Here is a 15,560-nt window from a genome sequence, read left to right as displayed (position 1 = left end):
GATTCAAAGGAAAGGTTTAATTAAACTTAATGGTGCAACACAGCTCTGGGTGTCTGTCCTGTCAAAGGTCTGCACTGTCGAGACAGTTCGCTGTTGGTCAACAGCACAATTTTTCGTCCCAACTCATCAAAGTTGAACTCCAGTCAATGATTTGCAAGGCCTCCATAGGTACGTCTACTGATGGTGATCGTTTTTGAATTTTGAAATTATTTCACTGCAAGATGTCACAATATATGACTGCTGGTGGCCAGGCCTTAATGTTTATATAGAACCTGCTGGGGGTGAAGTCAGGGTGGATGGCAGGGTAAGTAAAGCAGCTGTCAGCTTGTTTCTTTGACCATGAAGATATTCTTTGTCCTGACTTTGACCATGACCACCATCTCTCCCTCCCATTGACAGTAACTGTAGTGGAGGATGACATTGTTGTGTCGGAGGAGGAGAATCATCTCAACCTGGACTCTGAGCCTTTTAATAATTGGCTTACTACTGATCAATAAGTACAAATAAACTATGTATTAACAGTAAACAAAGTTATTGATGACAGACATAATAATTATTCAAAGTATTAAGTAAGTAATTATATAGTGCAAAATGAAGCTTATTAATTTATGGCCTGTAGTTTGACTTTAAATTGCATTGGTTAAAAACAATAAAACAGAGAATTTTTATATATATACAATATTAATGAGGTGATAGTACAAACTCAGAAATATTTAGTTTAATATAAACGAAGTAAAACAGTATGAAAATGTGTTTAAGTTCAGTTTGTTTTGACTGATAATTCAGACATGACTCCTCTGATTAAACCTTCTTCCCAAAAACTACGTAGTGCACCTTTAACCCCTTGCTGCTGGTGAAGAAACGGACTTATTTTGACAAAAAGAGGAACAAGATAAACGTTTCTTTTGAAAATTGGGACTTGAAATGGGGATATATCGAAATGGAAAGGTCATGGAGAGACTCAGGGCAGTAATGCTGAAAAATCCTATGGATCAGGCCTCCCTCCGTCAGGACCGGCCCATATCAGGATCAATAGTTACAGCCCAGAGGCAACTTCGATATTTTCATCATCAGTGACCTACAGTATGTCCCAACTCGCTGTCCATCATCTGACCCACATTTAATGCCTCAGTAAGCAGCTAGGACTGGACCGCTCTCACATGCTTTGCAACACTAATGCCTTTTCCACATACGTCCAACACCCTCATGATAAATATGAACCCCATAAACAAAGAAGGGGGGTTTTCTGGGATGTTGCTTGTTTTGGATGAATTTAACACCTGTTATTTGACAGCTTGTGCATGTGAGACTGTCCACAGTTAGCAGGGAACAGGGTGACTTTGGTAGACCTTCCGCCTCTGGTGTGTAACACGTTGAGCGTGTTAAGTGCTGATGCCGGCAAAACCACAGCAAGTTTTGTCCTTGTGCATAATGCTGCAGATGGTCTCGGATGAAACAAGTCAAGACAAGTCCTGTTATCTGCAAATCATGTAGTTTAATCATATTTTCATTCATTTTTATTATTTTTTTTAAATTTGTTGATCTGGTGTCAGAGGAAACTTACAGGGAATGATTTATAGTTTGTATGTACTTGGGATTTTGGGATGTTATGTACAGCTTGTGTCTTAACACACAACGTGTGGTTTTCATGAGCTTTTATACAATTTAGAAATCTTTAAGGCCTTCTCTGTCATTACACATGAACACTGCAAATATCAAAATGACTCACTAACTTGCTAACTCACTCAAGTTGTGAGAGGTGGCAGTCATTGTTAAACTGTAGTGTCATTTAAATTAACAGGGCGTCAATGTGCTGTGTTGTAAACAATCTCATTTTCACTGAGCGCGGAGAAAAACTGACACTTTGGGGAGCGAATGTGAAAATAGCCTTCTAGTGTCAAACTCTTCGCTGAAGTCATGCTACACAGTGAAGCTCAAACATTCAACTGAGGGAACAAGAGGAAAGACAAGTTTTTGAATGTAGGGGAATTTAAAGGATTACTTAAAATCATTTGAGTTAAAATCAGTGCAGCATGTTATTATAACCTAAACTCCTAAAATGGAGTATTTGCTGTAAAATATGCTTTAAATGCTCCTGCTAAACCTAGCAAATAAAATAGAACCTTTCTTAAAATTTAAAGTGACTAGAATTTGAAGTATGTTGATTTTTGTTGTTGCCAGATTTACTTTTCTTGGTATACAATTACTTCACTTCAGTGTGATACATGGTTTGGCAGTGCAACAGTAGGAAAACCAAGGTATAAAAGCACCCCTTCCCTTTGCGAATTACAAAAGTGCTTTTGAATTGGCAGCAAAATGTGCTTAGAAAAATAAACCAATTACACAGGAAAGCCCTTTGGTGGAGTTTAGTTAAAAACAAACCCACGCAGGATTTTGGGCGGATCGCATGCTAGCAATGATATCAGCAGCTGAAGGCCAACACGTTCTCACGCCTACACAGTGAGGGCCTGGATAACTGACTAGCAACACCTTACAATAATACAGACAGTACATCCTAACATGGTGAAGAGCAGCAGGATGGAGTTTGTAGCGTTCAAACAGATGTTCTGCTGATCGTGTTTAATTGAATTGCAGTGTGACGACTCCCTTTTCATATGGTAGTTTACCTTTATGACAAAGAGTGTCTCTGCCGCATTTTTCATAATGTGTCAGTGTTTGTGATGCAGGGGGCAATTCAGTCAGTGTTCACTGTCAATCCCAACTACAGCGGCAGCAATGGGTGACTCATCGAGTGGAATAGCAATAAGAAGTATGAGTCAGCTTCAGCAGAGGACTGACATTACCAATATCAACATTATCATAACAGTCAGAGTATGGAGTAGGTTTCACAAATTGTTACACAATAAAATTCAAAATAAAGAGCAGGACTGAGAATACAAACAGTATGAGTCGAAACAAAACATAGGATGGAGCTGCTGTCATTCCTAAACTCAGAGGGGCCAAAGTCAGAGATAATTTGAAGCAGGACATATTTCACTATTTCAGCAGCTCTGGTTTGATAAATAAAAAAGCTCAAACAAATGATTGTACTGGAAATGTGTTAACATTTATGAAATCGGTTCAGATGGTCAGACTGTAATCCAAATTCAGGAGTACTATCATCATTATTAAAGTGGGTGTAAAAAGATCAATTAAACAAGCAGCAGTAATTCTTCACACACAATAACATTTATTGCCATTTACCATCCGGGATGTGTTTGGTGTCTTTTTAACATCTTCTCCGATCCATACTATGGGAAGTAAGGGTGACTGTCTTGATGCAATGCAGGAATATTTGTGAGGATGCCGCGCTTTGTTTACAGGAGCAGGTATTAGCAGACATCAAGTCCCCAAGTCATTTCGTCTTGGGCAAGTCAAGTCACCTTCTCTCCAGAGGTATTGCAGTCTTACCTGCAATTTTCAGTGATTCTAAAGAGGATAGACAAAGTATTAGTACATGTGTAATGATATTTTTGGCTAATCAATCTAACCTGTTCACTTGAATCTGGCTTACAATTTTTAATACTGAGTGAACACATGTAATAAAACAAAAACTTTCTTTATTTTTATACTGACATTAAACTCTGTTACATTCTGCTTGTTCATCCACTTTGAGTTATCATGTCTCAAGTTTTAAGTCATTAATTTGCAAGTCATCAAAATTGTGATTCCAGTCGCCTCTCATCCAAGTCATAATGACTCCAATCCACATTCTGGGGAAAAAGGCCTACTGCCTACATCAAATAAAATAGGTACTTATTGGCCTGAACATTTTGAAGGGTGGCACAACAGGCTGGATATACAATCAGAACGGTAAACAATATTTACATGGAATCACATAGAGCCAGGTCAAGTGATTTGTCCCACCAGCAGGTGTCAGTAAGTGTCTGCAGGATGGAGACCAAGTCTGCAACTGAACCCCCAACCACAGCCTCATATCACATTTGACTATCCATCTTATGTCATTTTACTTCACACTTGAGGCAGGAAAGAAAGGAGAGGAGGAGTTTGCAGTCTGGATTCTGTCACTTTTTTTTTTTTACAGCTAATCAACAGCCTGTGCCAAGTTGTTTTGCTTGGTCAGCTACAGTCAACCCACGACATCAAGGAGTGTGGCCTCCAGCAGAGAGGCTGTTAAAAAAAAAATGCCCTCAAAATGTTGTCAGCTCAATAACTCAGTGAGTGTGAAAAACATTTTACTAGCAATCGGTGCTTGGCAGGTTGTAATCTCAGATTCTTCTCTCTGTGCAGACCCATCAACATTTAGAGGTGACCTCAATCCACATACTGGGGCTGCACTTGTAGTCTTCAAAACCAACAACAAGTTGATGGTTTCTATTCATCATTATGAAACTGATTCTTTGACCATTTTCAAGGTAAACAATCTGTAACAATGTAAAACAAGCAACTGCCTATGTCTGTAAAGTTACAAATTTGGGGAATCTTTCCTTGATAATGACAAAAACCATTAATCAAAATTCAAATTTACAAGATCTGCATATCCACTGAAGGTCCATCAAATTAACCAATACCGATTCTGCACCATCAGTGGCAACAACCTGACAAAATAAATAGGAAAGACATTTAAAGTCCAAACTGGTTGGTCCCAGCACAGAGAGCATGGCTCTGATGTAGAGGCTGGATGTGTCTGTTAAAATAAGAAACGACAGACCGAGTCTGTTGCTGCTCTTAGGTTTTGACTACGTCCTGACTAGAGTCTGTATCTTTGAACTGCAGGCTGAGGTCAGTGCTGCACATCGGTCATCTTCCTCTTGCGATAGTTGAGGACCAGACTGGAGGCAGTGAGTTGGGAGGCCTGGCCCTTCTCCCAGCCCTGGAAGCCGTTGAGGCCGCTCTGCCCTGACCTGAACAGAGCTTTCTCCAGACAGTCCAGACGCTCCACCAGCGCAGACGTGTCCTCGTTGTAGGCGTTCTGAGAGGAGTCCATGGTCCGTCTGAACCGCCCGATGAACGTCTGGATAAATAGTTAGCCACCAATTAGATGATTAGAAACAAACAGCGCAACAGATGTGCAGTTAAGGTACTACATTGAGTCACACTTGCAACATTTTTAATAAGACTGACCCACTTCATGAACCAGCAGCCGACTTTGATATTAAATTTAAAGTTAAACCTCAGATATGTAAAATTTGACTTGATCTTTGCCTTTCGGCAAAACCATCTTCAAATGTGTCCTCAAAATGCTGAAACATCAAAGAGTGTGTGTGTGAACAGGTTTCTGCTACATTACACTGTGTTTGAACAATTAGCCACAGCTGGTGTACAGCCCAGAAACCTGCAATCAGGTGGAAATTTTCATCTCCACCTTCATATTTTAACTTAACAGTGTCTGGATGAAGGCGACTAAAGAGATCTGATGCATCATTTCCTGTTTATAAGTCTTTATAACAAGCTCAGTTTTACTCATTTTGTTCTGGGTAGAGTTAAAACATCGCACAGAAAAGTGGGACAATGTTCAGTATAACAGATTTTATTATCAGGCCAATGTGGTTTAAAAAAAAAAAATAGGATGACAATCTCACCTCTCAAAGTGAGTAACCTACTTGTGAGTTGTGCCTTGGAGAAGTCTTATAGTGTTCAACAACCCTCTATTTGTGTTTGTCTGTCAGACAATGAGATTAGAATCAATCTGCCCGGTAACAGCTGCAGACAACCAGCTGTCCGCCATGTTTTCTGATCTGATTGCACCCCCTGGTTGTAGTGTATTAAATAACACTGGGCTGCATTTATTTCTGTCTGTGCTGTGTCTGTTGATTTGTGACATTTAATTGCAAAGCACCTGGGCTGCTGTACACAGCAAAGTGTATTTATATTACATTTTACCACACATTACTAATGTGACCAACTTAAAGAAACCATGAAAACTGGGGAATTGAAAGCTTGCACAGATCTTTATCTCTCACGAATACTACTGCATGAATACTATAAAATAATGACTACAGTACTGTTACAAACATTTTTCATCAGTTTCTGACACTCTATGGACCAAATACCAGCACTTTTTCAATACCTTCTCACAACTCGTTGTGTTATTGTAAGTGCATGTCGTTCACCTGCAGCAGTGTCTGTGCGATCTCTAGGTTCTCTGGGCTGTCAAAGTGCAGCATTTGGGATCCCAGGCCGTAGTAGTAGGGCCCCATCTTATGCAGGTCTACTACATTGGGGTCAGCGTTGAACACAGTCCTCCAGCCCTCTCTGTATACCTTTGGGAGCTCGACTGACAACACCCTCCTCTTCCTCTCGTACAGTCCTTTGGACAGCCAAAGAGGAAGCTCCATCTTTGTGCCCTGAGTGGAAAGAAACCAACTTCAGATTGGGAGATATCATTAAGACCCTATGGGCTCCACACTGCTCATATATGTGTTGGGGCAAATATTTGAATTTCATTTGTGTCTTCCTGTTAACACTTCCATGGGAAATTCTCTAAACTGAGTTCCATCGCTGAACTTTTTTTAAAGCAGACATTTTGACTTATCATAGTACATACAGGTTACAGGTTACTAACAACATCAATAATGCCTCTGTTCTATACAAGTTTGCCGGTAAGTGTGGCAGTGAGTCCGCATGCACAATACAACGACCCTGAAACTGAAGCAAGCTCATGGGATTTGCCAATCAGTCTTTGTATCACTGTTCCATCTGCAACATGTCAACTCTGTATCTCTACAAAAAAGGCCTATTATCTCTAAGTAGTGCTGAAGACAGAAGGGCCTGCTAACCCTTCTGAGGATCCCTCTGAGGAGAACTAGTGGTATGGTTTGAAACATGACCTTAATCTTTAGCGCTTCTATTTGTTTGAACTGTAACTTTTAGGTTCCAGGATAACTGTTGCGGATAATGACATAAAATATCTCTTTGAATGAATAAGTAACTACAGCATATTTCCATTAAACGTGAGCACAGCCATCTCTGTAATGTGAGGTGCTGGGCTTTAATGTGGCCTACTGGTAACAGACCAAACAACATTTTACTATGATTCAATATTTACATTTTACAGCTGCAGAGTAACTAGCAATATCCACAATGGCCTGTGCCTCCATATCATGTTAACATGTGCTGTTTATGTAGTCACAAAGTTTATTTTTGACTTCTTGTATGTGCTTGATTTTGGCTATTGATTGTCACTGTTCCTTTTTATCAACATAGGTCTGAGACCTGTGTGCTAATGCTTGTATGCAAACCAATTTTCCTAAATATAATAATAATGTTTTGGTCGATCTAAATATGCCGAATTGATAAATGGGTCCTGTTTATTTTTGAGTGTTCTTATTTAATAGTCTATCACATATGGGGCAACGCCAATGCGCTAATTTATTCCTAAACTGCACAATATCAAATAAGGGTTTGGCGTAACTTCTCTCACAACAGAAACACGGGGTATGTCTGCGCTACTTCTATGCGTATTTCTGACATCGCTTAAGACATACAGTAGCAACGTATAATCAGCTCCACTTTTTGTACATTTTTCGGTGACACTACTAACCTCCGGTATGTCCTGCGTGTCACTCGACTTATCCAGGAATCCCAGCCGGGGGAAAGCGCACTCGATCCGGATGGGGAGTCTCTCATGAGAGAGCAAAATATCGTCCAGAGAAAGGAAATTCTCCTCCATTCCAACCCCAGGTTCGACGGGCATATATGACTGTGTATTCATTTTGCGCTTGAGTGAGGCAAAATGTAGATCTATGCCACGTCTATGCAGTGAAATAGATCTTCGCTCCCGTAACGCCAATATTTACAACTCTTCCTCCTTGGTGTTTGGCGCCAGGACCTGTTGACCAATCAGAGCGCTGCTGTGATGTCTAGACAAGAGCAATCGAATCGCTTCGATTCAAGTCAAAAATAGTTGCTCTCCGCCTTCCTTGTGTTTCTTTTCTTTTAATATTGTTCATTTTAGTCTTTCGTATTTGAAGACCATATTTAGGATTATGATCACTCTAGTGTAATCGTTTCCAATGTTAAAATGAGTTACAAAATGTAATTCGCCTTTATTTTGACAGAGTTGGATGCAATGACGTAGACAGCCATTAGAGGTCAGGATATTACCATCACATATTAAAAATCCCTTCGTGTCTTATGTGATAATACTGTATATGGCAGACATGAAACTGGAAATAATAATAATTATAACAACAATAACAACAGTAATAATGATACTAATAATACTAATACTACTACTACTACTACTACTACTACTACTACTAATAATAATAATAATAATAATAATAATAATAATAATAATAATAATTGCATATATCAAATAAACACTGAAAAGTTGACTCGGTTTTCATATAATAAAATTGGAAAAAGGAGGGAAGCAAATTCATTTTCTAGATGCTTTCCTTTTTCTCCATCCTGTTGAATGAAAAATTACACTTAGGCCATTTTGCAATATTGTGTATTCCCATCAGTTAAGGTTAAGACCCCATCACTTTATGTACCCAGTAAGAACTTGTCAGTCATCTTTTGTATTTTGCCATTTTAACATGATAGATTATTATATATGTCATTATTGTTACTCATCCCACAGACTGCACATCGAAGTCTAAAGACATTTTAGTCAGCGTGCCCAAAAGCACTCAGCCAATCACATCCTCAGAGAGCAAAACAAGTCATGAACTAAAAGGAGTCAAATAAAACACATGTATAGTAAATGAAGTTGCTGTATTCTTCTTGTAGCTGTGTGTCTGAGCTGATTGGGCAGCCAGGTGGTACAATACGGACTGTAGCAGCAGTCTGAGAGGCTTATTAAATATATTCACTCTGCAACACAGACCACAGCGTGGGTCATTTTCCAAAGAGATCATACCCCTCCTCCAACTGTGTGACATGATACAGAGGGAACATTGTGTGTCACACAAATAGGTCACCAGGTCAGCAGTGACCATTACATTTTGTCCTCTTAAGTTCTGATATGCTTCTTATATTACTGTCATGCACCATGATGTTGTTCCCCATCCATGTCAAAATAAATACTCACCTCTGTCCCAGACACTCCATGTCCAAGGAGCAGGGATGATGGGCGCCAACACAGGATGAGAGAAATAACAATTTCATACCCCATTCAAACTCCAATATAGCTGCATTAAACATCATCACACAATGGCCCTCCAAATGTCAGCAGGAGGCAGCCGTTCAACACAATATGAAATTGTATTACTAAAAGTTCTCTTCGGTGATGTCACAAAGCCCGCTCATGTTTACCAACACAGAGGAAAGAGATTGAAAATGTAAATGTCTTCATCCTTAAAGGTCCAGTCATCATTTTTTGGGGAGGGACATGGTCATGCCCGGAGACAAGAACTTTATTTGTTAACACCATCTTGTATTTTTTGATAATTTATTTTATTTTATTACATGCCAAATGTAGCTTTAATATACAGTATGTAATCATACATTTTAATATTGATGGTTTATAAATGTAATTATTAAAGCTGCATTTAGCCTTTAGCCACTTTTGGGGCTCAGCTAAACCAGGTAAAGCAGTTCAAAAGTTAACATAGCTGGACAGAGAACTGCCTAATTAAGTTGTCATAGTTTCTTGTATTCTTGACATCAATTTTGTTCATTTATTACCCAGTTGAAACCACAGCGGCTGTCAGACTGTTACCTCTGGCTGTTCACTCTATGTAGGTTGGTCAGTTGGTCAGCTGATATATTTCACATCAGATGTTTTAAAAAAGATATTGGTCAGTGCAGCTTCAACACGAGGCTCTTGAATTTGAGTCGAGAGAACCGGATGTGCAAATTCGAACTGATTTTTCTAGGATTTAGGACTACAAACTACATGCTGTATTGATTGTATAAAAAAATGAATGACACGACAGCTCCTGAGGGTGAGGACACAACATCTCACTCTCTGGTGGCTGGCTGTAATATAGGACATAAATTACACACCTTCCATTTCAGGGCCAAACTCAAAAAAACAGAACAAAAACTAAAGTTTTCCCAAACAATTTCTGACATCATAGGTTGTTCTAATCAGGCTGACGTATGTTCAGGTGTTTGTTTTTCTGATAAGTCTGGTTTTATTTTGTTATTTGAGGCTAGAAAAACAGGATGATTGACAGCTGAGCCTTGCTCAAGATTGAGCCAGGTGGGTGTATGGGTGGGAACTTGATACCTTGGCTCCACTGCCCACCACCACAGCACCGACTCTGGCTCCAAATTACATCATCAGCGCAAGTTGGCAGCACTTGTATCCGGGATATTTTGGCTTCCGTTTGGTAAAGTGGGAGGAAGTGGAGATGTATCGTCCATCTTATATGTCAATGGAAAGATCCCTTTCTTATTAGTCATTCAATCCATTGTTTATATCAAGTAGCTCTGAATAGTGCAGCTTTAAGATCACATGAAGTGGTGTATGGGCCTACATACGTTTCCAGTCCTTATACTGTATAGTTCTATGAGAAAGCTTTCATGATAAAGAATCCCAAAATGGCTTTAACATCCATCATTTAAAGCAAAGAGAACTCCTCATGACTACAAAGGCAGAGCAGCCTATGTTGTGTAAATGGTTAACTCCTCATCTTATCACATCTGAGGCAGTTGTTCTGTCAGCATCAGAGCTCTGCACAGGCCCCTTTGGGAGCTGGCTGCATTCAATTGTGTTAAATTTCGTACATCTTGGTATTCATGCCTTTAAATATGACTATAGAGAAGAAGCAATAGGTGACGGCTTCATGGCCCATCAATTCACTTTAGTACAAAGTTATACCTCGAGAATTAGATTGATTAAAAGGGTAAAAATATAGTCCAGATGGCTGCCAGACACCTCTTTTATCACATATAGGCCTACATGCACTCACTTTTGCACAGGGTATTTTGTTGGATTTCCCAAAAAAAAAAGATGACAGGTCTCATAGCATCTGTTTGTAAAAGTGAAAGATAAGTGTCAATTGATTGTGGTTTCAGTGATATTTGCTGTTATTTGAGGAAAAATCCACTCTTGAATGTTTAACCACATACAGCAGCTTGATGTATTTGTGGGGCATTTATGGCTCAAACTTTGTCTTTAGTATGGTAGCAATTGTTTTCCCATCTTCAGTAGCCTTAATCGACCAGAAGGTACTGTAGCTAGAAAATATGTAATAGTTTGAATGAGATGTACACAGTGGGAAGTGTTATTTTGGACATTAGAAAAATATGTTCCTTTGTGATAAAACAAACAAACAAACAAACAAAAAAAAAACATGAAGGTTTAGGGTCTGTTAGCTTGTTTACATAAATCCATGAGGAGAATTGTCAAGTACCACTGCCAAGTATTTTGGTATGAGACATTAAACATCACCTAACATAAAAATTCTGTTACACTTTGTAAAAACCTGACAGAAAAACTGCAGCAGGTTAAAGCTCATATTTAAATTCTGGGTCAATTTTAGATGAAACAGCGGCCGTCTGGAATCACTGCCGCTCTGATGCGCACTTCTGTCTCTTCCCTGGCTCATTCTCCAATGCACTGACAGCTAAGACTGCTGGGTATTGGACTGTTCAAAGGTGTCTGCCATGACAAACTGAAAACATGATTTTTCAGAGAAGAAGTCAACATAATTAACCTGATGGCCGTAAGATCAGTGTTGTTAAATTAGCCTTCCCTCATGTTCAAGATGTAGTTGTAGCACCAGAAGACAGTTGTACCCATTACCTGTACTGTATGCACTAAGTACAGCCTGACGATATATTGGTTGTCTGATATCATTGGCAACATGGAAAAATATTTTTCTAAAGAGATTTACGATGCAAAAAAAAGTGCTTCTGGTTATTTATGATCATTGAATTCCCAGTGAAATTTGCTATTTCAAACAATAGCATTTATTTTTAATCTTTAAAATCGCTAAAATAAAATATTAACCACATGTGAGGGATCACTGCGAAAAATGGTATATCAATATCCGCCCCCAAAATAAAGTGTCAGTCAAGCTGTACATATATTCTCCTGAAACATTGAATCATTGTGATATCTTGTCCTTAGAATGAGCCTTTTGTGTCTACAGAGGGAGCTGGTCCTCTTCCGCAGAGAACACCATCTGCACCGCCATGTTTCTACAGTAGCCCAGAAGGGACAAACCACACACTGGTTCTAGAGAGGGCCTTTTGCGTCTTGTTGCGTATTTAGCAGCCACCATAGCAGAGGTAGAAACAAGGGGGTGTTCAGTTCGTTGCAGTCTGTGACCTCACCAATCGATGCCACTAAATCATACACAGTGGGTTAGTCTTCGAGTTAAGGCTTCATTCAGACAGAATCAGACATTGAGGCCAAAACACCAGTTGTCCCATTCACTGGAGCAACAGTAGTGTTTTTGAGCACACACAAAAAGTTGAAATACAATACATTTTGGAGAAAAATAACCCGGCCAATCAGACCATAAGCAAATGCAAATGCAAGCAGCATGAATGACCAAAAACACAAGAGTGTTATGGTGCCAGTGCATGCCAGCAGCAGGGCAACACACTGTAGCAGCTTCTCCTTCCTTGTTTAATGGCAACTGGCAAACTGCTTGTAGGTGCTCATGTTTTCAACATTATGTCACACAGACAGGTAGAGGCATGACACTCCCATATCCTGAGTGCGAATTATTGCAACACCTGATTCTGCCTGAATGACGCCTAACACCATGTTCCAATAATATACAGGAACAGTGTACGGTGTGTGTCTGTAGGTCGACAATAACATTTGGATTAAAGCTGCTGTCAGCGTTATTTTCATATTAAATCTTGTTGAAAAAGGAAAAAGGAAACGACAGGCGACACTGCGCAACGGAGAAGAAGTTAGCTAAATGGACGAAAACGATACGGCAGCTTCAAGATGTGCGATGGTGCTGTTCAGTATGTACGTGCTGTCTCTGGGTCACAGAATGAAAGCTGAAAATAGAGTCTGTCATCTAGCACAATTTATTCCACCATTTGTTTACAGTAGCGTTGTAAATGCAGTTTGTTTGTATGTTGATTCGTAGTAGTCTTCATACATCAGCTCTTGGCATTCTGAAGAGTGAGTAACACCTCACATGATTGAAATATTAAACAAATATTGTTAAATATGAACAAATGAATAAATAAGCCCCGTCCAGTGGATCCACAGTGGGACTACAGAGTCCTTTTTTCAGGTCTGAGTGGCTCGCGTCTCCAGTCACAGTCAGCCAGACCTACTCTAGCAGAAACACAACGTGGGGAACTGACAGTAGCATAGACCAAGAGGTGCCTCTTGAATCACACACTCCAACACACATGCACGAACAGTCATATGCACGGAGACACACACACGCTCTCACACTCGAGGCTCTCACGAGAAAATGACTAATCATGGTCACATGAAAACTCTGGCAGATCTAAAAAGAAAGAACCAAGAGAGGTTACGCGTGTCATTTACAATATGTCATGTCGCTTCTCTGTAGCTGTAAACATCAGCAAAGTAAAGGGACGACTGCCAGCCGCACGCACAGGGAACATGGACATCTAGACTGTAAACGTTTCAATACACAGACACGCACAGCACTGTCCCAGTCAGCCCTCTACACTGACCTTTCACGCTGTCTCACGCACACACACACACACACACACACACACACGCACACACACACACACACTTGGCTTCAGCAAAAGCTATGTTGTCACAGTTCCAAGCTCACACACACACACACACACAGACACACGTCCGCACACACAAGCACATGCTCACACACACACACTCACAAGCACACACAGACACACGCACACACACACACACACACACACACACACACACACACACACACACACACACACACAGTGTACATACACAAACCGGCTGAAGCCTGACACTGGAGCATCCTTAACACACATGTTACACAGTAGGAGCGTAAACTACATTGCTGGCCCCTTCCTCCCTCCCAATCAGAACTGAGCATGCTCAGACTGCTCCTCTCCACTCCTCTCCTCCAACCCCAGTCCACCTTTAGATCCCCCCTCGATCCTATACAAACGACACAAGCTGACATCCCAGTTTACTTATTCCATTTTCTTTTTAACCCTCCATCCGTCCCTGCCTGCCCTGGTGTGCAAAAAACCAGATCTAAGAAGCATTGTTGGGACTTTTTGATTTGATTATTATGAGTCAAATCACCGAGGAAGGGTGCAGAACTGAGGCGGGAACTATGAGAAAGAAGCACACCGGGACCCAGTCTTTAATGAGAGGTCACCGAGTTGGAGTCCTGTTGTGAGATGAGAGGCCCACCAAATAATGTACAAGTCTGTTTCTCAAAGCAAGCTTCTGCAACTCAACAATCCTCCATGCGTCAGTTTCCTCCTTGTCCTCGTCGCCTTCCTTCTTTCTCGTGTGGTCTCCTTCCTTCCCTCGCTCACTCCCCACTCTGCTCTGCTTTCTCTCCTCTCCCCAGTTAAGGCCATGGGAGGGCTGGACACTAATGACTGACAGGCCTGGATCCAGATACAAGATGGAAGGCCAGCTGCTGGAGGCCTGCAAGGACCTGAGCGCGTCAGGGAGGCAAATGGCCACTTGAGTTGGAGAGGGAGTGGAGGCCGATGAAGCCCTTTGAGGGACTCTGTTAGCCTGGGGAAGTGAGAGGAAGGGCAGGGGAGTTCTAAGCAGTCTCTTCAGCAGACGTAAAATGGAGGGGCTCGGTAGGGGCCCTATAATGTACGATGGTTCACGGTTTTTTTTTTTGGTTCAGTTCACGAGGAATAATTATCTTGGTTGGGATGATGGGATTCTTTCAGGATACGTATGTGTTGATCGCTTTGATTGTTTCATCAGATTTGGTTGAGTCTGTGTCCAGATATCCATGGCAGGACAATGAGTCATCCTGGAGACAGAGAGTTGGGGGGGGGGGGACAAAAAGTTAGACATGACTGGACTGCAAACTGATTTTAGAGTCACATATGAGTGAGAGTATGAGGATTTAACATAGAAAAGAGTTTTCTGTACAGAAACAAGCATTTAAATAATCTTACTCATGTTGAATGTCATTAACAGTATCATCACACCACAAATGAGGCTGAATGTCATTTTAACCCCTGCGCTGATACTCATGGTCCCCAGATGATGAATCCTAACGACTTTGGTGATTCCCTGACCTTTCCCTTGGTACCACGACTAGGCCAAAATGTTCATACTCAGTGTGAAATATCTCACTGGCTGAATTTCTTAACTTGGCTATAGAGAGGAAGTCCCTCCCCGCCCAGTGTGCCCCATGGGACCTTATTTGAGAAAAAAACTGTACTGTAGTCAGTGGTGAGAGACATTTGTGGTCCCATCTGAGTTGTGCCATCAATTACATGTGATGTTTGTCAATTTAAAAGATAATTTTGCAGTTCAAGACAGTTGAAAATTAAAACCGCTCTATACTGAGCTATATCCTCTCACTCAGTATACGTCGCCCACACTGACATGGCCGTCACCGTGGCACAGAGCAAGCATGTAAAAAAGGTAAACAGGAACATGAATCTGCCCACATGACATATGAGCTAACTAATATACAGGAGCAGCTCCACAGGGTTGTGAGTTTTGGTGAGTGTATGAGACGATGAGACATACTACTGCAACA

General features: G+C 40.7%; 2 protein-coding genes across 2 annotated transcripts in view; both read right to left on the bottom strand.

Annotated features, from left to right (window-relative positions):
* Positions 1-3,540: 3,540 nt before the first annotated feature.
* gins3 (GINS complex subunit 3) lies at positions 3,541-7,797 on the bottom strand. The gene is made up of 3 exons (XM_037108411.1): positions 7,505-7,797; positions 6,075-6,308; positions 3,541-4,975 (listed from the first exon to the last, which is right to left on the bottom strand). Exons 1-3 carry the CDS (start codon positions 7,673-7,675, stop codon positions 4,745-4,747), a joined length of 636 nt encoding a protein of 211 aa, XP_036964306.1. The 5' UTR covers positions 7,676-7,797; the 3' UTR covers positions 3,541-4,744.
* A 5,092-nt stretch (positions 7,798-12,889) lies between these two features.
* Positions 12,890-15,560, bottom strand: part of znrf1 (zinc and ring finger 1) — a 60,052-nt gene continuing 57,381 nt past the window's right edge. The window contains exon 5 of the mRNA XM_037108336.1: positions 12,890-14,819. The gene's annotated coding sequence lies outside the window, so the exon portion shown is untranslated. The remainder of the gene's footprint in view (positions 14,820-15,560) is intronic.

This window comes from Acanthopagrus latus, chromosome 8 (assembly GCF_904848185.1).
Source record: "Acanthopagrus latus isolate v.2019 chromosome 8, fAcaLat1.1, whole genome shotgun sequence".
Lineage (NCBI taxonomy): Eukaryota > Metazoa > Chordata > Actinopteri > Spariformes > Sparidae > Acanthopagrus > Acanthopagrus latus.
Note: the sequence above shows the minus strand (reverse complement) of the source record. Positions and strands in the feature narration are given on the sequence as shown.

Coding starts and splice junctions, on each gene's coding strand:
- gins3 (XM_037108411.1), bottom strand. CDS start 7,675: ATGAATACACAGTCATATATGCCCGTCGAACCTGGGGTTGGAATGGAG. Junction 6,309..7,504: donor ACACGCAGGACATACCGGAG/GTTAGTAGTGTC, acceptor CTTTCCACTCAG/GGCACAAAGATGGAGCTTCC. Junction 4,976..6,074: donor TCGCACAGACACTGCTGCAG/GTGAACGACATG, acceptor CTATTTATCCAG/ACGTTCATCGGGCGGTTCAG.